This window comes from Mastigoproctus giganteus, chromosome 2 (genome assembly GCF_048544385.1).
Source record: "Mastigoproctus giganteus isolate SK-2022 chromosome 2, ASM4854438v1, whole genome shotgun sequence".
Taxonomy (NCBI): Eukaryota; Metazoa; Arthropoda; class Arachnida; order Uropygi; family Thelyphonidae; genus Mastigoproctus; species Mastigoproctus giganteus.
The window spans coordinates 175,474,094-175,495,881 of record NC_143576.1 but is presented as its reverse complement, the minus strand read 5'-3'; the positions used below and the strand labels follow the sequence as shown (position 1 = coordinate 175,495,881).

At 39.0% G+C, this 21,788-nt stretch overlaps 1 protein-coding gene across 2 annotated transcripts in view; it reads right to left on the bottom strand.

Moving 5' to 3' along the window:
- LOC150089768 (macrophage mannose receptor 1-like) overlaps window positions 1-21,788 on the bottom strand; it is a 121,590-nt gene that overhangs the window by 39,706 nt on the left and 60,096 nt on the right. For both annotated transcript variants that reach the window (XM_090389646.1, XM_090389647.1), the window contains exons 9-12: window positions 19,393-19,550; window positions 5,726-5,819; window positions 4,155-4,324; window positions 220-394 (exon numbers count right to left, since the gene is read on the bottom strand). In XM_090389646.1, the coding sequence (XP_090245772.1) occupies window positions 220-394; window positions 4,155-4,324; window positions 5,726-5,819; window positions 19,393-19,550 (597 nt within the window). The remainder of the gene's footprint in view (window positions 1-219; window positions 395-4,154; window positions 4,325-5,725; window positions 5,820-19,392; window positions 19,551-21,788) is intronic.

Genomic DNA, 21,788 nt, shown 5'->3' with positions numbered 1-21,788 from the left:
CATAGTGAACACCATAGGGGGTTCACTATAATTAATGCGAATTAGTAGGCACATTTATCGATTTGAAACAAAAAGATGTTATTGAAAACAAATATAAATTCAAGGAGAAATACATGCAGAATGTTATAATTTTCACTGACAATATTACCGCTGAACAATATATTTTTCACTAATTTATAGAAAATATAAACACATAACGGAATTTTTATGCATTTTTACCTGATTGAATGTACATGCTGGTGCAGCGTTCTTGATACAAATAATTGTCCGGCTGGCTCTCGTTCCAGTTCACGAAGTCCAACATTGATCTATCGCTCCACTCAAAGGCTCCATCAAATCCCAACGCATTTAGACCAATCCACACTCTGTTTTGCATCGTTTTATTCTCGGAAAGCTAATTGAGAAGAGAAATTAGCATTTAAATAAGAACGTCAAGTACATAGTTGCAAAAATAATGCACAGTAGTGTCTTATACAATTTCTGTTTTGTTTTTAGAATTGTTTTCCACCTGGATGAGTACAAATCTTTACTTTTTTTATATAAAAGCGATTGAATATACGCTATCCTCCAAAATACATTATGAAATCAAAAAACTCCTGTTTAAAAAAATAATATGGAGTGTGTCTCCATGCACTTAATGATGTCAACAACCCTCTCGGGAGTGGGGAGGGGGACAATGTCTACAAGTCCAGAATCTTCTTCGTCTACTTCCGTAACTCGTGTATCTAGTTTTCTTCTTCAAGTATGACATTTTATTCTAGTCTCAATAGTTGTTCCAAACCATCCTTAAGGGTGTTCATATGGTTCAAATCCAGGCTCTGAGCTGGAAATGGTAGGTTCTCCACATTATCTTCTTTAAAATATTGCAAATGGTAAGCTTTCCATAATCGGTTTGAATGTTTTACGAGATGAAAAACTCCAGTTTTTGGCCCTCATTTGAAAGAAAAGAGCACCTAAAACTTCTTTCCTCTCCAAGTGAATTCGAATTACGAATTTTTCCACACAGTGCTGTAGAACAATAAGACATCGTACTACGGAAAGAGTTACATTCTGAGAATCAATGAGTTCATTTTGAAAATAATTATTTGTAATGATTTGTGAATAATTGTTTGTTGTTTACATAGAAACTTGTTTCTACGCAAATGTTTTATTCTTCTGAATGGTCGTCGTGGAAAAGCACACTTAGTAGGATTGTCGTCCTCCCCTCACCGGGTGGAAAAGACCTCAGTTCCAGTCCCGCCGATGAGGGGAGGAATTTTTAATAGCCAACGTGCCTGAGTTAATCGGTCACAGGCAAAGGTAACATGGTTTTTTCTCACGGAAACTCGAGTTTTTCGTCCAGAAAACAGAAAAGTGATCTCAGCAACGCACGCAGTTTTGCAGAAAATATACACGGAGCAATATGGACCTAGTCGCTGATGCTCCTAAAACCCTACAAAAACAACAACAACAACCTCTTCTGAATGAATGAATTAGTTTTAATGAAGAACAATATTTACCTTGTCTTCGCTCTTGTTTCCCATGAAATAAAGGGTATTTCATCAGAAAAATTATGATCTCTAGCAAAAAAAAAGAATATATGATGCCACAGATATGGTAAGAGAGGAGAGGAGAAGTTCCTTTTCATATGAAGAACCAGAAGCAATCATTAATTTTTAAATTGTTATTTGGATGTATCGCGGGAGTTCTCTCATGGTAACTCATGCATAAGCAGCAGTTTGAGTTGGGACTCAGTGTGCAATAATTTTGATGAGATCAAATAAATTTTTTTAGTAATTTTGGCTGATAAATTCCTATTTATCTCAGAAAAGATACTCAGCTTACGATAAATGAGAATGGACAGGTAAGAGCCCATCTGAAACTATTCGACTGTGAAAATCACCAAGATCTGAAACGCACATAACACGCCCATTCAATTGTGATCTCTGTTGTTTAGCTGCCTATCACTACATTCGCTATTGCAGCTCAGGTAAGACTGGTATTTGTCTTTTTATTTAGAGACGTGACCTGCCCTACAAGCGGTAAAGAACACTCCAATGTGACCTGCTATTCGCAATGGAAGGAACCCCAACGCTCAGAACCATTTATTTCACTTATAGCTTGTTGTGATCAAGTCTGAGATTTTTGTCTTCATTGTACGCATATAGAAAATATTGATTTTACGAGTTCAGTTTATCTTTAATGATGCAGTCCAAAGCTGCTTATTTATAGTGAAGCTGCCTTTTAAATCGGATACGGTTTATTTTATGATAAATAAAAATTGCGAATGATGTAAAAATATATTAGAATTGATGTAAGCTTTTAATCCCTAATTTTATCCATCTGTAATGGGAGCCAAATGGATTTAAAAAGAGTCAAACTTCGTTATAAATAAGAATATTTCAAATTACGTCAAAGATAAATTAGTTCATAACTAATCAGGAGATAACATTTATAATCCGCTGTAAGCCGAAAATGAGGAAAATTTATTTCATTGTTTTTGAATAGTTCTACTTTCTTTTCTCCTTTAAACTTTTTTTTTTATTGTAAACAAATGCCTTTTGCACTTCCATTTAGACAGTTCGAACTATTATTATTGGTTCGATTCTTAAATTTTATTGACTTCAATTAATAAAGAACATAAACACGCAAAGAACAATGCACGTTATAATGTTGAAAAGCAGTTCCATCCCCTCAAAAAAATTCTCACTTCCATGACCCAAAGGGGAGACCGTTAACCATTGTAAATTTTAAGACTTTCTGTTCGACTCTAACAGATTTAAGTACTCTAAACTTTTCTAATCTACAATTGTATACACAAAGTAGCTTATCATCTACTAAGATTACATATGCAGTTTTGTGGCATGTTATAATACTTTAAAGTTGAAAGGTGTTCTTATCCAAATTGGCTAATCACAGTTGGTAAAATCACCGCCCACCACACAGCAGGTGGAAAAGACCTGAGTCGAATACCTTCAATGAAGCAAGGAATTTTTATGAGCCTTTTTTCACAACGTGATTAATTTAATGTCTCAGGCGAGGATATCACGGTTTTCTCCCGGAAACTCGGATTTTTCGTCCAGCAAGCAGCAAATCGACCAGAAAAAACACGCAACTTACAGACTTATCACATACAGCGCAGGATGGCCTAAGTTGCTGGTACGCCTAAAACCTTACAACAACCAACAATAAATGTACATCGACTGAGTACGCCAAGACATATGCGGAACATATCGCCTAAGTGCTCTGTGTACCACTGTTGTCCAATTTGTACCCTATGAGCTGCAGTATTCTCATCTTGGAACAGTCCGTCACAAGTGAGTACTTTACTTTAGTTCAATATTATGAGATAATCCTCATCCGCAACAATGCCCACATTCAACCTTCAGACTAATATAAGAACCTGTGGAGTACCAGAAAAACAAACGAAACACCACCCCCCTACTACCCTGCGCAGAAGCAGGGATGCATTCGAGATGCATTAATTTGTGTGGCTTTCTTCACACTCTCGTGCGAAGTGATAACCAATAAGAAATGTGATTCATCTGAATGGATTGCATGTTACAACGATTCAGCGACCATCCTGACCCCACTGAAATCGGAGAAATTGGCTTAGAAAAGATACTCCACGACCGAGATCTCCGATCTCGGTCGTGGAGTATCTTTTACCGACGAGCCTTCTTCTCTCTGCTGATTTTTCCAGCTGAATCAATGAATAAAACTCCCATACTCTCTCTCTCTGTATTGATATATGAGTGAACTCCTCTTTTGCTCGTAACAGTGCACTAACACTTATGATTATTCCTCTCGTGAAGTAGTCTGCTTTTCCCATGGTACATCTCTAACAACTGCACTGAGGAACTGCAACTCTTCTCATAGGTTTGTCCTAGCAATCTTGAGTCAGACACTTACCTGATCCATTGCGGACTATTCTATTTTCCTAAAACGAAAGACGAGTGCATGTCGAGATGAGTCTCTAATAAATTAGCAAGGTAGTGCATAATACCTTTGAGCTTTTGGCAAGACAAATATTTGGCGAGACAAATGCGAATATAAAGAAATTATATTCGCAAGTGTGACCTCGTTTCCAGATGCCGTTTTCTATGTAAACTAACTGAAAATCTGCGCATTTAATTTATATAGCTTGATTAAAGAAAGAATTAGTTCTTACTCACCACGCGCAACAAGAACTCTATTTCTTTTTCACTGTGAATCGAAGTTACTGAAGAGTTGTTCTTTTCGCAGTATTCTTTAGCACGGTGCCACGTGAAGTTTCCCCAGATGATGCTGTAACAGTAATCATTGAAGAAGAACCACTGGGAATCAGAAGAGTCGCACCTCACAACTGAAAATAATTAACGAAATGAAAATTAAAGAAATGAACAAATGAAAATATTTTAATAAATTAAAATATTAAAGAAATGAATATTGTTATTATACATTAAATGCTCGACAAAATTACCAGAACAAAAATTCCTCTTGAATATTTTATTGTGAATAGTACCATTGAAGGCGAATATTGACATAATAGGCATCGATCTTACAGAGTCTTACCTTACAGAGCCTCACGTTGTTCACTTCATTTCCGTTTTTTTGGTTTGCTCAGTGGGAGAGCCACATCTCCAGTACTCAGGATGGTAAGTCATCATCGTTTAGATGATTCTGTGAGATGGCGGGCCGCTGGATGACTTGATGCCGGGCAGTCGCAGGCGGAGGTGGCACGTTGGGTATGTCACGCATTGTCTTCTCGGCACTAGGGAAGCAGTTTCAGGACACAGGAACTATTAAAAGAAGAGATGGCCAAGGTCGCCAGAGGGCTATGTCAGAAAAGAATATTCTAACAAAAAATCCTGAAATTTTGAAGGAACAGAGCTACTGTTACAAATTTATAGCAATGTTTCTGTAGATAGAAAGACTGGGGAGGAGATAACTGAATAAGAATTGGACTTAAAACGTCTCCAGAGACCAAAATAACATACTTTGAAAATTTTGTGTCGATGAAAATTTTTCCTACTTGAGTAATGTTTGAAACTTCAAACTAATATAGATTTACGTAGATGGGACAAACTGAAAACGACTATCGAATCGGAAGTGATCCAAAACCGCGTCCAGGGACTAATAGAATATAACTCAAGATATTGGCGACGATTTGACTTTTCCTCGTTGAGTAATTCTCAAGCATTCGAAATATACTGCCACGTATGTACAGGGATAACGCGAAATTTTAAGGGGGAAAATTTGCCAAATTTTTATTGGTCTGATTTTAAGGAAACTTATAATGGCTCGAGAAATCTTTCAACAGAACCCAACAGTAAAATTTAATGAAAATCTCATAAAATCCTACACAACAACCAACCAATAGTTTTTTAGCTTAGTAAACCGATTATAGGATCTTGAAAACATGTCTTATAAAACCTGCTTTGTATAACTGCAGAAATGAAGGAATGAAATCTATATTGTGAACTGTAAAAATGTAAGTGTCAAATTCTACATCATATTTCCTTTTCTAAACTTATTTTGAATTGTCTATAGATTGTTATTAACAGAATAACAATTTATAGACATTCATTTAATTGGAATGCTGAGATGCGGTACTTCCCTTGTAGGATAATTCACGTTATGTGCTTTCTGAAGATGTCAATCCCTGATTGGCAATCTATGATCACTGAATTTGATGTAGATTGTACTACCTTACACATTTCTGCTCATATACGCATTTTTTTAAAGTAAAATAGAAATTGCTTACTTTGCCTGGTCTCACAGATGAAAGGCTTTTTAGCGGAACAGGGAGCATCATTCCACTTTCCCTGCTCAGACATCCATAACTCAACGCATTGTTCCTATACAAAAGAAATAAACAGAGTTAACATGTTTTTAATGACAGTTTACATTTGTAGTTATAAAAGTGTATGCGTGTAAGTCATACATTGGAGTCAAACCAAATCAGCACATATTCTGAATTTAGTTAATGACACCGATGATCTTCTCCAGATAATGACGTTAATTGCACGCAAATCTTTATGAAGAATTTTGTAGATACAAGCAGTGCAAACACTACTTATATTTTTCTGTCCATCAATCGGCCATCCAGTTGCCGTCCATGACCAGGACTCGAACATGATTCTAATAATCATTCTACGATTGAAAGGCGAAAGTTCTCCACCGGCAACTTACTGGTGTGGCATCTTAACGAAAGTGGTGAATGTCGTTGCTGGTACTGTGTATACTATAATGCATAGCCACTTGTATTATCCATAGAGCACAAATCCCCAAACTTTGGTTTTTCGTCCAGCAAATAAAAAATTGAATACAGAACACATGTAATTTACAGTCAGTATACATTAACGGACAGAAATCATGGAATACTTACCTAGTAACAGGTAGGCCCACCTTTCGTCCTGATAAGGGCAGTCACACGGCGAAGCATTGAGTCCACTAGTTCACGAAAGCGTTCCCCAGGTATTTCCATCCATGCTTACTGTCCAGAATTCCGTCGCATTCCTGGTGGATGATCCAAAGCTCGAACGGACCTTTCCACAGCATCCCAAAGATGCTCCACAGGGTTCACGTCCGGTGAACGGGGAGGCCATTCCATGGTGGTAAAATCTGCGAAATGACTTTCGAACCATGTTCTAGTCACCACGGTTCTGTGGAGTCACCATTGTCCTGCTGGAAGGGTCCATTGCCCTGTGGGTGCACGATGACCATGAAGGTCATTTGCAAAGATAGACACGTAATCTTAACCTTCAAAGATGCGTCTGGACGTACCAGAGGTCCCACCGTGTGCCATTGAACACGCCCCAGACCATTACAGACCGTCCACCTGCCTGAACAGTTCCTTGTTGTCATTACGGGTGCATAGATTCGTGCGGTTTCCGCCTTCTCGTCCGCTCAAAATAACTGGAAACGGGACTCATTGGACCAGGAAATCAGTCTCCAATCATCCAAGGTCCAGTGCCGATGTTCTTTCGTCCAGTTGAGGCGTACAGTCCTGTGTCATGGTGTTAGCAATGGGACTCTGGTGGGTCGGCGGCTCCTATAACCTATTGCGGCTAATGATCGCCTATAGTCTTGGTGGAGACGTTTCTGGCACCTCCCTCGTTGAAGTCGGCGGTGATTTGTGCTACTGTCGCTCTCCGGTTGGCTGAAACAATTCGAGATAGACATCGACGGCCACGTTCATCAACCGCCTTTCTCCACCCACAGCGTGTTCATGATGAGATGCTATTCCGGAAGTGGCGTATTCCCGATACACTTTTGGTACTGTCGAATGGAGATAAAGCAATTTCTGTACCACCTCCGCGATAGAGTTACCCATGCGTCAGGCACCCACTATCATCTTTCTTTCAAAGTCGGTTAACGCACGACATTTATCCATACTGACATGGAATTACCGTCTACATGAATACAGTGATGCAGTGTCCCAATATACCTGCCAAGCGGTGGGTTCGTCCACTAGCGAGAGGGGTGACAGCGTCGCGTTGCCCAGGAACCAGGTATCTCATGAATTCTGTCCTTTCAATGTATACGGAGAAATATGGACTTAGTCGCTGATGCTCCTAAAACTCTACTACAACAACACTCAGATATAAGTGATGCAGTATTTGAATATGGGGAGTACAATGCATACAGAAAGGAGAGACAGAATAGGAGGTGGAAGGGGTTATGCTGTTAGATAAGAAGCACATAAAATCCGGTTGACATGGGTAGCCAGTGCAATATTGAATCAGTTTGTTGTGACATAAGCGCTGGGAAAGCAAAAATAGAGTATAAGTCTGTTATAGGCGTAATGATTCTGATGAGTGCACCAAACAGTTGTACAGAGAAATAGAGTGGGACAGTAATTCAAAATGTTTCATAATGGCGGATTTTAACTTTCCAATATTGGCTGGAACTTGTGGGTTGGTCACTCACATACTAGCAAGACTTTTGTAGATTTATTGGATGACTGTTTTCTATAGCAACCAGAGGAAGTAAAACTCTTGATCTGATTATCAGCAGTGATTATTCATGCATTAAGATTCTGCAGATAAAGGAACCAAATTGGTGGTTATAAATTGGTGGTTTGGTTCCTTTTTGAACTAAAAAAAGGGCAACAAAATTGGTAGAACCATTAGGTGGCAGTAGTCACTGTCACCTAGTAGTTCCAGATCAGAGTGGTCACTGCCACCTAGTGGTATAGATTTACTTAAAGATGTAACTACCTTCAAGATCAAGGCTAAAAGGAAGGGTTTTGCTCTCGTAAATGTGACTACAATGTCTCAGAAGTTTATAAATTCTATACATTGGGACCAACTGATGATGTTACTATCAGCAAATTCTAAATCGGAAGCATTCGAGGAATTAATCATAGAAGCTACTAGGCTTTTCGTACAAACTAAGAAATACTGTTCAATGTATAGGCCTAAATGGATCAGATGAACTGATGAGACACGTGGCAAAGAAGAAAAATGCATGAGATGCATATAAATTATCAAACGACACAGAAGTGTATGGTAGATATAAACTAGTCTGTAACCAAATCACAGGGAAGACAGATTACGATAAATCACTGGCGAAAGATGCAAAGAAAAACAGCAAAGACTTCTTTACGTATTTAAACACTAGAAGGAAGGGGATGATCACATTGGTTCACTCTATATCGATGGGCTCAAGATGCTGACAAACTAAAAGTGTATTTTGCATGGACATTCACACATGACGAATTCTTCAGGAAAGGAAATTCCGGGAGTTTATCAAAATCTAACAGAGAGCTAAATAATTTTGCAATAACAGAGATGGAAGTAGAAGAGAAATTGTTGAAGTTAAACATAAGAAAGGCACCTAGGGTGGATGGAATCTACCCAATTAATTGAGGGAGGGATCAATCCAATTAAATTGAGTTCGGCAGCAAAGAAAGTAAGCAAACCATTAGTTCCCAATTATGAGAACATCCTTGAATTCAGGGGAGGAATGTATCCCCAATTCATAAAGGGGGATCAAAGAGAGACACGAATAACTATAGACCAGTTAGTTTAACTTTTGTCCCAGGGAAAATAATAGAGTCACTGATAAAAGAAGTAATGTAGGATCATCTACACAAGGCCGCAATTAAAATTCCGACACAGCATGGGTTTATTAAGGGGAAATCTAGTCAGTATCATTATTTCTATAATGATCTTGATGAAGGCATACCAGGCTTACTGTCCATGTTTGCAGATGAAGTTCTCTGAGCAATACAGACAGGTTGCCAGGACTGCTCATGGGATTTTGTCAATGATATAAAGGAATTTTGCTAGCAGGGACATGGAGATGATTATCCCACTCTATATAGCAATGGTCAAACCACCTCTTGAGCACTGCATACAGGTCTGAAGGCCTCATTTTAGGAAGGATATGGAACTGCTGGAAGGATTACAGAGAAGGGCAAAGAAATTGGTGAGGGAAACAAAGAGGTTCTGCAAATTGCAGCGTTCGGAGACTAGGCACCTGTGTAGTGATCTGATTGAGGTGTTAAAGGCTTTGAATCCCATCAGGATTGAGCAAGCTCAGTGCTGATGCGATTTTTCCTCTTGCTTAGACCACAAACATGAGGGGGGGCCAAATTCAAATAGTGGAAGGACGGTTGCAACGGTTGCAGAATGGATGTGCAGAATTTTACCTTAAGCCAGAGAGTGGTTGATTGCTGGAACAAACTTCCATCTGTTGTTGTGAAAGTTGATAGCTTAAATAAATTCAAAGAACTAGACAAAATATATAGGGAATGATTAGGTGAAATGGGAAGTGTCATTTTTTTTTTTTTTTTTTTTGGCTGATGTGTAAACTTGCTTTCTTGGATCATTTGCCACTGCTAATGCTAACGCTAAAATTACCACCAAAATGTGCAAAGGGATCCTTGTCCGCAACGCCTTCCTTCGTGGGTAGCATAGTTGGTGTAGTTAGTACAATCGCCGTCCGCGGCCTTTTTTTTTTTTTTTTTTTTGTCCAGCAAACAGAAACTCAACACAGAATACCTGCAATTTACAGTACAATCGCTTATACGCCTAAAACCCTACTACAACCAGGCAACCAACTTGCCCGCAATGTGTTATGCATTACTAGCAGCAGAGAACGTTAAGGAGCTTTGTATTATTCAAAATGACTCCTGATTTTACGATTAGGAACCAAAAAACCAGAAAAAAAAAGAGAATTTGCTATGGAACCACTACAGCTCTCCGCTTCCAAAGAAGGTTCGCCTCATTTCCATTGTTGGTACATTCTTGTTCGCATTTTATATTTATTTATTTCCAACGAAAGCGATAAAAGTCAAAACATGTTAGATACTGGTGTGCGTAGGTGTAGGACAATTCGCTCTACAGTAGGCAGACTTCTTATGGAGTTACTCAAACGTATTCCCTAGAGGTGAGATCATTCTCCTTACGATCATCAATTTTTTCTTCTCTGAAAAAACCTCTGATGCGTATGCATTTTCACATGAATGACTATATTTTACGTATTTTAAAGTGAAGAATTATTATTATCGTTATTTTTTAAACAAAGAGAAAATTAAAAAAATTACATCCAACTGAACACAGCTTCCATATAATAGGAGGTTAAACACGACCATCAATATACATGGCACATTATACAGGGTGTCTCAAAAATACAAGGCATAACTTCAGGAATGAGTTTCTCATATGGAAACAATAAAAATATTTTATATCAACATAGTTCCGGAAATGCTTGGTTTCCGAGTTTTGAAGGTCTGTCTATGACACTTAACTGTTCATATCACTTTATAGTAATTGTTCAAAATGTCCACCTTCTGTCTGAATACAGGCCTCACATCGACGTCTCATGGACTCGCGAAGACGATGCCAAATTCCTGGCATGTTTCGTATTGACTCACAACCTGCCACAATTCGATTGCGGAGAGTTTCCACATCAGTTGGTGTTCTCGCAACACTTTCCAAATAGTCGAACGTTGAACAGCCAGTTGCATTGCTATTCTGCGTGTGCTGATTCCAGGAGTAGCATGCACAACATCCAAAATCTGCTCCTCTACTTCCGGAGTCGTAGATCTTGGTCGTCCTCTGTCGGTAGCACGAGGTGTAAAGGTCCCATTTTCACAAAGGCGGCGATGGATATCTTCAAACGTTTTCCTGTCTGGACACCTTGGTTCTGGGAACCTTTCGTGGTAAAACGACGAGCCTCCAGGGCATTGTCGTCTGCGAAACCGTACATAAAGTCCATATCCGCTCGCTCCTGATTTGAGTACATGGCCGGAATGGAAAACCACCAGATTCTGTCAGTACCTTGTGATGAAGGAAATCACCTGCGGGAGATAAGACATTCTGGTTAATAACTCAGGAACTAAGCATTTCCGGAACTATGTTGATATAAAATATTTTTATTGTCTACATATGAGGAACTCATTCCTGAAGTTATACCGTGTATTTTTAAACACCCTGTATATTGAATAATTTAAATGCAAAGTAGTCTTTAAAAAATATTTACTCCGGCTCGTATGGCTAGCCAGCTCTGCCTTTACCTAAATGTTATGATTATTTGTGATTATGTAAATCTCCTGGAAGTTGAGTTAGCAATGGTAAAAGTGCCAAAGCCGAAATGTCACAAGAAAAATGTTTCTTAATCTATTTACTGTCTTATATGTCTCCAAAAAAATGGAATGAGGAGGTACCCGAGTGAAGAAGAAGAAGAAGGCAATTAGTACTGTAGGAAAAGAATAAAACCACGAACCAGAAGTCCTACCTAAATGGTGGGTGAGAAGCTTAGGCGAATTGGAAGGTATTATTATTAGTATTATTATTATTAGTAGTGGCATGTGATGCAAGAAAGCAAGTGTATGAGCTTATGCAGCATCAGCCAAAAAAAAAAAAAAAAAAATCGCACCATTCCCTCCAAATGCCTGTCCAGTTCCTCCTTAAATTTACTTAACCTATAAACTTCCACAACAACAGATGGAAGTTTGTTTCAGCAATTAACCACCCACTGGCTAAAGGCAAATTTCCGCACATCTATTCTACATCTGTCATTTTTTAATTTGAATTTATGCCCCCTTAGGTTCGTAATCTGAACAAGTGGAAAGATCCCATCAGAATTCAGCGTGCTCAACCCATTCAAGGCCTTATACACCTCAATCAGATCACCGAGCAGGTGCCTAGTCTCCAGCCACTGCAATTTGCAGAACTTAATCCTCTCTTGGTAAGAGGATCCCTTCATTCCCCTCACCAATCTTGTTGCCCTTCTCTGTACACACTCAAGCAAATCTACATCTTTCCCTAAATGAGGCCTCCAGACCTGTACGCAGTACTCAAGGCGTGGCCTGACCATTGCCTTATACAGAGGGACAATCACCTCCTTTTCCCTGATAGCAAAATTCCTATATATCATTGACAAAACTCCGTGACCAGCAATGCAGACAGGCTGCAGTCAGAAAACTTAATATCTGACTGCACAATCTACCACCTCTGTTTCTCTGGGGTTATTTCTACCCATATGCAGTACTTTGCATTTGTCAAGGTTAAACTTCAGTTGCCACTTCTTAACCCATCTGACCAAATTATCTAGATCCTGTTGCAGTAGCACACTGCCATTACTGTCATTAACAACCCTGCCAACCTTTGTATCATTTGCAAACTTCGACACTAAGCCTGATATACCGTCATCAATATCATTGATAAATATACAAAACAACAGAGGACCCAACACTGAACCCTGTGGGACTCCACTAATAACATTAGTCCACAAAGAGCAGCACCCATTAATTACCACCCTCTGTCTTCTCCCACTCAACCATCTTTTTATCCATTGTAGCAACTTACCCTTAATACCATTCTGCTTCAATTTGTACAATAGTCTTCCATGTGCAACAGTGTCAAAAGCTTTCCTGAAATCCAAATATATGATATCAAAATTATTTTTTGCATCCAGTTCCTTTGTAACCACATCATAATATCCTATCAAATTTGTCAGACAAGACTTTTCCTTAACAAACCCATGCTGTGTCTGAATTATTGCTGCAGTCTTGTCTAGATGATCCTGCAATGCATTTTTAACCAGTGACGCCATTATTTTACCCAGAACAGAAGTTAAACTAACTGGTCTAATTACTCATTTCAACCTTCGAACCCCCTTTGTGAATTGGGGATACATTTGCACATCTCCAGTCAGTGAGAACATTCCCTGAGTCCAAGGTGCTCTCATAATTTTGGCTAAGGATTTGCTTAGTTGTTTTGCTGCCTCCTTTAATATAACTGGAAAGATCCCATCCAACCCAGGTGCCTTTCTTATGTTTAACTTCAACAATTTCTCCTTCACTTTGCTCTCAGTTATTACAAAATCATTAAGCACCCTGCTACAATTTGATAACCTTCTGCCATTTTCAAACCTTTATAATTCCTCATGTGTGAATGTAGATGCAAAATACTCATTCAGTTTGTTTGCTATCTGAGCAAGATCATCAACAGTCGAACCATCAATATCAAGTGGACCAATCAGATTCATCCACTTCCTTTTAGAGTTATAAGTAAAGTAAAGAAATATAAGTAAAGAAATCCTTGCTGTTTTTCTTAGCATCCTTTGCCAAAGATTTCTTGTAATCTGCCTTCGCCTGCCTAACCTCCTTTGTGACCTGATTACAGACTAGCTTATATCTGCCATAGGCTTCTGAGTCGCTTGATAATTTATATGCATCCCATGCATCTTTCTTCTCTGTCACGAGTCTCATTAGTTCATTTGATAACCATTTAGGCCCAATCCTTGAACAGTATTTCTTAATAGGTATGAAACTTTTAGTAGCATCCACGATTAATTCCTTGAACTCTTCCCACTCAGAACTTACTGTTGGTAACATCGTCAGTTGATCCCACTGTACAGAATTTAAAAACTGTCTGAGACCACTGTACCCACCTTTACGGAAGCAAAAACCCTTTCCTTCACCCCTGATGGCAATTATATCTTTAAGTAAATCCCACATCAGTACACTGTGATCGCCGCTACCTAGTGGCTCCTTTATCTGCAAATTCTTAATACACGAATGATCACTGCTGATAACCAGATAGATACTCTTGTACCTTCTCTGGTTGCCTCTCGAACATGCTGCTGCAAAAAACAATCATCCAATAAATCCACAAAAGTCTTACTAGTGTGTGAATGACCAACCCACAAGTTCCCACTCTATTTCTCTGTACAATTGTTCATTGTACTCATTCGAATCAGTAGGCCTATAATACACTCCTACTCTTATTTTTATTTCGCAGTGCTTATGTCACACCAAACTGACTCAACAGTGCACTGTTCATCTATATCAACTGGATGCACTTCTTTTGATTTTATGCTTTTCTTAATTAACAGCATGACACCTCCTCCCTTCCTATCCTGTCTATCCTTTCTGTACACATTGTACTCCCCAAATTTCAGTTCTGCATTCCTTATATCTGTGTGACACCACGTCTCTGCTATCCCAACAATATTCGCCTTTGATGTCTTGACCAACACTTCAAATTCATCAAATTTATTTACTATACTTCTAGCAATGGTATACATGCAAATATACATGTACCTATCCTTATTATTAGTTACTCTAACACATCCCATATACCCACCTGTTTCACGATGACTGCCATCAGTCCCTGAAACCCCCAGCACCCTCACTCCAGATCGCTACTTATTTTAATAGAAGTTGTGCAAGAATCACTTCCACCTCTGCCTGCAACTACTTTTAACCTTTTAGTCTGTGAATCTCCCCAAGCAAGCTAGCAGTTTTCTGACCCACCTAACACTGCCTCGCTTCTGCAAATATTCTTGCACCCTTTCTATTTAAGTGTATCCCATCCCTGTAGAAGCAGTCTCTCCTGTTAACAAACACAGACCACGCTGAAAAAAATTCTACCCCTTGAGCTTTGCACATTCCCTCCAGGGCCGAATTGATTGACAAGGCTTTTATAATGTATTCCTTCCTATCATGTCTGGGCAGAATTGCAGACACTTTCAAATTTAGCTCTGACACTCGACTTTTTTTGCAACATTGACCTGTACTTTTTAAGTAAATCTGCAGTTCTCCTACTCTTAATGTCATTGGTGCCAACGTGTACAACAATATCACCGTTTGTGCCCTTAAAAGATGATATATGCTTTACAACGTCATCAACATTTGCCTCTGGCAAACATACCCTTGTCCTATTCCATCTATCCTTTTTACACAATATAATCCCCATCTCCCTGACAATAGGGTCACCAACAATAACTAGTTCCTTTGGGCCCAGCGCATTCTGCCTTGGAGATTGCCGCTGTGTTGCCTGATGCCTAGGAGTGAGCTCTAGTGTTGAGTTGGGCAGCTGAGAGCTTGACGGGCCCCTCATATTAATTTCTTCAAGGGCATCTACCCTACACTTCAAGCTCTCATAGACACCCAGTAGAACGCTGAGTTGATGCCTAATTGCTAGACATTCTCTGCATCTGGCACACACAAAGACATCCTCCTTGGCTAGATCATGTTCTGTTCAGAGAGTTCGTCAAACCTTTCACAAGTTGCACTTTTTTTTTAGGCTGTGATGGGTTGGAGAATTGCCCCCCTCAGTTCTACCCCGAGTCACAGCACTCATGCCACTTTGAGCCTGTTGCTTTGCTGCTCTAGTCTGGGGCATGATATTTTAAATTAATAAGAACAATAAATTTAATTAATTAATTGTCAATACTACGCTATCTAATAGAATCCTAAATGCAGTGATGCATATTACGCTATATAATTATACATTAGAGCTGCCTAGTTACCACAATTAAAAATTTGAATTCCCTACTACTCTATACAAAAACAATGGCTGCAAGATTCGAACGAAATAACGGGTTTACATATATTAAGTAGTAATCTACAAAAACTCTTTATCTAAATTAAAAATAAAAATAACCAGCGTAACAATAACTATAAGACTACATATACGCTTATATGTTTAATCTAAGCAAAATTCACATTTCCCCTCACAAATAACATGTATCGAGCTATTTTGATCGACAAATTTATCCCAATTTTTGGAATTTTAAGACGTTTCAACATCAATAGTATGATTGCTACTGCTAATGCTGTAACAATCGTACTGCACCTAAATGCGTTCAAAAAACCAACAATTGCTAACAACAACTATAACTAACAAGCTTGCCTGAATAATACTAGTTGTTTTCTTCTGTATAGCATTAGCATTAGTAGAGGCATTTGATGCAGGAAAGCAAGCTTATGCAGCATCAGCCAAAAAAAAAAAAAAAAATAATAATAATAATAATAATAAATAAATAAATAAATAAAAAATAACCACTTCCACTTCACCCCTCTGTTCGTTCGAAATACCTGTCCAGCTGAGCCTTAAACTTATTTGGGCTATCAACTTCCACGACAAGGGATGGAAGTCTATTCCACCAACCAACCACCCGCTGGCTAAAGGCAAATTTCCTCACGTCTATTCTACATCTGTCTTTTCTCAATTTGAATTTATGCCCTCTCAGGTGATTATTCTGAGCAAGAAGAAGAATCCCATCAGCATTGAGCGTGCTCAAACCATTCAAGGCTTTATACACTTCTATCAGATCACTTCGCCGGTGCCTTAAAGGTTTAAAACTTCGCGTGAAATATATCGGCAAAGACCATTGTTTTATAAGCTTTGTCCTCACAGGTCATCTCAGGGTTGATATCAACTGATCAACTGTTGGAAATTCCATTCGGGGTTAGAATTTCTAACGATTGATATTAGTCATAATTTTAGGCACTCCTTCATCCATCAAATTTTGGTTGAGAAAAGTCATACTTCACTCCTTCTGTTAGTCCTAGGTAAATTGTTGATGACATTATGGATGTATATGAAGCTTATTGTTTATTTTGATCCTTTCAGTTGAAGCCGACTTTCGGAGACTTTAAAAGCGAGCTGCCCCCATGCTGTCCGGTCTTCAACAGCTTCTTTCAAGTCCTTCACGCTCGTGCCAGTGTCGCTCTTAATGTAGTCTGGCCAGCGTGTTCTTTGCGGACCTCTTCTCCTTGTTCCACTGACCTTTCCTAGCATTATGAAGCTTATAGGATATCCATAATAAGTTTAGAGAGGGTAATGATGTTTGTAGTAGTAACAATCCGTTTTCATGGGGGTTATCCCATGCAACGATTACAACACAGCCCCTAAAACAGCAAGGGTTGTCCGGTAGTTATATTAAGGAATCATAGTGATGATAGTGCTATCCTTGCCGGTAACGACGCTGAAGCCACGGACATCCTCTACGACATTGCCCGCATTGCCCGGCCATACGGTTTGAAGATCAATGCTGGTAAGACAAAGGCCCTGACAACAGATGGGTCGCAAGCCACCATCTATCTCGAAGGCGTCCAGATCGAGCAAGTGCAGGACTTTAAATACCTTGGGTCGCTGGTCCAGGAGAAGAAAGTTGCATCCACCATGGAAATCCACAGCAGAATTGGACAGGCGGCCACTGCGTTCGCCTCGCTCAAATGGTGTCTGTGGAAGAGGACCAACATTTCCACAAAGACTAAAATCCGACTCTTCCGGACTTTGATCCTGCCCATTCTTCTTTACGGATCGGAAACATGGATTTGTCTCAAGTTAGATTTGAACAAACTTGAGGTATTCCAAATGCGATGCCTGCGGCAGATCTTGGGCATCTCTCTTCGCGACCGCATCACTAATGATACCATCCGCACCAGATGCCAACAGCAGCCAACCATTGCCGACCAAATCCAGAAGCGAAGGCTCAGATGGTTTGGCCACGTATGTAGAATGGGCACGAACAGAATACCATCTACACTCCTTTGGAGACAACGACCCACCCAATGGAGCATCCAACGGACCGCGCCTAGGAAAACGTGGGCCAAGCAAGTGGAAGATGACTTGAAGAGCCGACGTCTCGACCTTAACCAGGCCAGGACTGAAGCCATGGATCGTAAGGTATGGAAGAACATCACAGAGCAAGTCCGAAACCCTGCGGCACCTACAGCAGCATACTGGTTGCGTGGCCAACCGCCTCCCCCAGCTGCCAGCTAAGGACCAAAGAAGAAGAAGAAGAAGGAATCATAAAAGCCAAAACCTCAAAAGCAGCCGTATATATGTTATTGAGGCAGATGACAATCTGCGATGCATAGAGAGCCACTATTAGCAAATAACTTGAAACAAATTTATTGATAAGTTTGGTATTGTTGAAACCGAACAGCCCCTGCCGTGCAGAACAGAGAGAAAAGAATAATTCATACCTTGCTTCCTTGGAATGAATAATTACTTAAAACAATAACACCTTTACGCACTGGCAGTCCCTGGTGTTTTCCCGCCCGGCACACGCCTCGATTTTGTTGACCCTTTAAGATATTTGTTAGATTTCCTCACTGTAGTTTTCCCGCCCAAGTAGGAAAGGCGGTCAGGGATTCGTCTCCCGAAAATATGCTTAAATTTAACATGACTCAAGCTGTTGTTGTGTCTTATATAGGCGGATCTTGAACATTTCAAAAAAACAAAAACAAACTATTAGGCTACCCGAATATTTAAAATTCATATAGCGGGCTGTGTGTCTTAAGTCTGTTAATTGCGCGTGTTCTACGGTCGATTTGTCTGTTTTGCTGGACGAAAAGCCTCAGTTTATGGGGGAACCTTGCTATCTACGCCTGAGAGTTGAACATTTCAAGAGCCGCTCTCTCTCTCTCTCTCTCTCTCTCTCTCTCTCTCTCTCTCTCTCTCTCTCTCTCCTAAAACTGCTGGAATCAGACCATGTCTGATACCAGCAGTTTTAGAGAACTGGTGATCACTAGAGATCAGGTGTCCAGGAGTACAGCAGGAATGGAAAATCTGTTGCAGCAGAGTGCTGGTTTGCTTGACTCCACCTTCACTAATTATTATTAGATTTCATATTAATTCCTAAAATCCTAAATTATTCTTTTGTTTATTGGAATAATTTCATGCTTATGTATTTCACGGAAATCACAACGTACAGGAATCTAAAAATAAAAAAAAAAAAATTGCGTTTATTTTATCATCTCATTCTAACTTCGCGTTTATTTACCTGCAAGTGGTTCGTCATTAAGAACTATAGGTTTTAATAACTTTTTATTTGATGTTTCAATTTAAAAATTGACTATGGCCTCTCCATAGTCTATTTTTTACAAAAGCTTAAATTCAGTAATTTATGCTTTTGTCGGCAGTCTTAAGGTTTGAGGAAGCTATTGTACTGAAGAGCCATTTTCATCGTTTAAAACTTCATGAAAAGATCTCTGTTTCAGTTTTCCAGCAAAATTGCCGGAATAAGGAATTTGATTTCCTTCGAAACCTTTATCCAAATGAATTATACATTCGATTGTCTTTAAAATATTGCCGAAGTATAGGCCCTGAACTTTTAAAGAATAAAACAGTAAATTGTATTCTGCTGTGAATCCATACTGTTCGAACGTTTTCTTACCAGTACGTTTCCAAATATGTGTGTTGGTTGTCTGCCAGCCCAGTTATTAAAGTCTACAGGCGAATTATCTGCCCAGATATACTCATTGCTAAAAATCCCTTCATGGAGACCTATCCAAACGCTCGTCTGAAATGCCGTCATGAAACTGGTCAGGAAATCTATTAAAATTTAAATATACAGAAAATGTAATAATTAATTAAAAAACTGAATAGTTTAAAAACAATCTGGAAAAAAAAAAGTCTTTTTCTTTAAACTTTATTATTGTCTCCTTCAATAATAAATAAATTTAAACATATCATTAAACTGACAATTTTAATAACATCACTAATTTGATTTCATCAACTCATAAAATTGGATTGATAACGAATGAAACAAGTCCAATATAACTACCTGTTTTATTTTCCAACAAACTGACAGTAAGTAACCAACCAACACTTCCAGTTATTAATTGTTATTTTTATTAATAATCGTGTATTTCTTGAATATTAGAATTCCTCATTTATTTGGCTGTTATAAAATGTCTCTTTTGCAGTAATTTCACATTTGTATTTTCAAACCGTACTGCAATGCGTATACCTACCTACCTACCAATTGGCAAATGCTAACGTAACGAGATTTCCAAAGTGAACTGTTACTTGCTATATTAAATATTAAAAAAAGTTCTGTATAAAAGAGGTCTACAGAAGAAAGACCATACTCTCAGTGTTGTCCACAAAAGCATTATATTACCTCACCAACAGAGTGCTTCGCCCGCTACCATGAGACAACTGCTTGAAATCAAACACGCGCCGCCCCTAGCAACGAACAACGAATGTTCGCCACCGTCTGACGTTTAAAACTTACACTCAATTTTATGTCCCTCGTATACCAGAAGAACAAAGGCTTAATTTCCTCCATTCGCTATCACTTGTAAGATGTAAAATCTTACAAATTTAAAATAAAAATAATTGTTTTGCTAGAAGTAATGTTAAAATTTGAAGAACGCTAGATTTAGTGATGGGATAGTTTAAGCGTGAGAATTAACTATAGTAGCAAAGGGGTAAACAAGTAATTCTAATAATATGAGAGAGCAAACAGGAACAGCAGGGCTAGGTAAAGGGGTGTCATTTGAGAACGGGCGTGAAGGGGGTTGCTTAAGGAAGAATAATAGGACGTGAAACGGGATTATACGAAGCGCCTCCTTTGATCCATGACACCGTTAGAACCAAAACAGGAAGTGAGTGGACTTCCAGTGTTCTTTCAAAATAAAACCGGCGTCAGGCTGACTGATATTTGAGTTTTCTGATACTTTTAGAGAGAAAGGTGTGAAAATAAAATGAGTGTTTGTTGGAGGTTGCCGGCGGATATGAAAGGGTCAGGCCGCCTGTGAGAAAAAAAATAAGAAAGTTCGAAAAAGGGGTTGGTTTGCGCGCTAGGGAGACAACTTGGGAGAATGGTGTTAGCGAATGGAAAGGAACGTAAATTTAAACAGAAAAAGAAGATTGGTTGGAGTCCTTGGGGGGAAGTGCCAAAATTGAGGGGAAGGGTGAAGTTCGAGGAGAGAAAAAATTGAGAGAGAAGAGCATTCTGTGTTTGACTTCTGTGATGTGGTCAGCGGGGGAGAAAGAGTTGGGTGGAATTAGAGTGAGGAGATAGAGTTGAGGAGGGAATCGAAGCGAAGTGAGTTTATCGAAAATATAAGGGTGTGAGAAAAAGGGATGAACATGTAAGGGGTAGTTAAAGGGGGTTCGTTAAAGAGTAATAATGAAAGAAGAAGATTTGTATAGACGACTAAGTTCACCGAGGAAGGCGATGATATCCTAGAAATAGCCCAGGAGAAGAAAGTAGCAGTCCCGGGAGCAGAAAGCAGCAGTCTTGAAAAGCAGAGTAGCAGCCCTGGAAACAGAAAGTAGAAGTCCTGAAAAGCAGAGAAGCAGCCTTGGATGCAGCAAGATATAGCTCTGGATGGCGGAAGATAGCAGCCCTGAACGAGGAAGAAGTAGAAGGCCCTTACAGAAACATCCCGCCAGAAATTAGAAGTACGTGCCAAATTAGCATAAACACACTTTAGATTATTAGGACTATAGGGAATAATAAGAGAATTAAAGGTGAAGGTCATATGATTAATATACCCTAAGATATATGTATGTATATGTAGATGAGTGGAGTATTGTTATTGAACATAGTAATGAACAGATAATAGATGGAGATAGTCAAATTAAATATGAAGGAAAGGATGTAAGGTAGCTATATTAGACCGGGTAATTAAAAGGGATAATTAAGGTAAATCCTCTCATATAAGATGATCCAAATGTATTATGGTGACCAAGTCAGAAAAGGTTTTTTGTTTAGTGCAGGTATAAACCAGATAATTAGGATAAATAATAGTTTATAGGATGGTTTCAATTGTATCATGG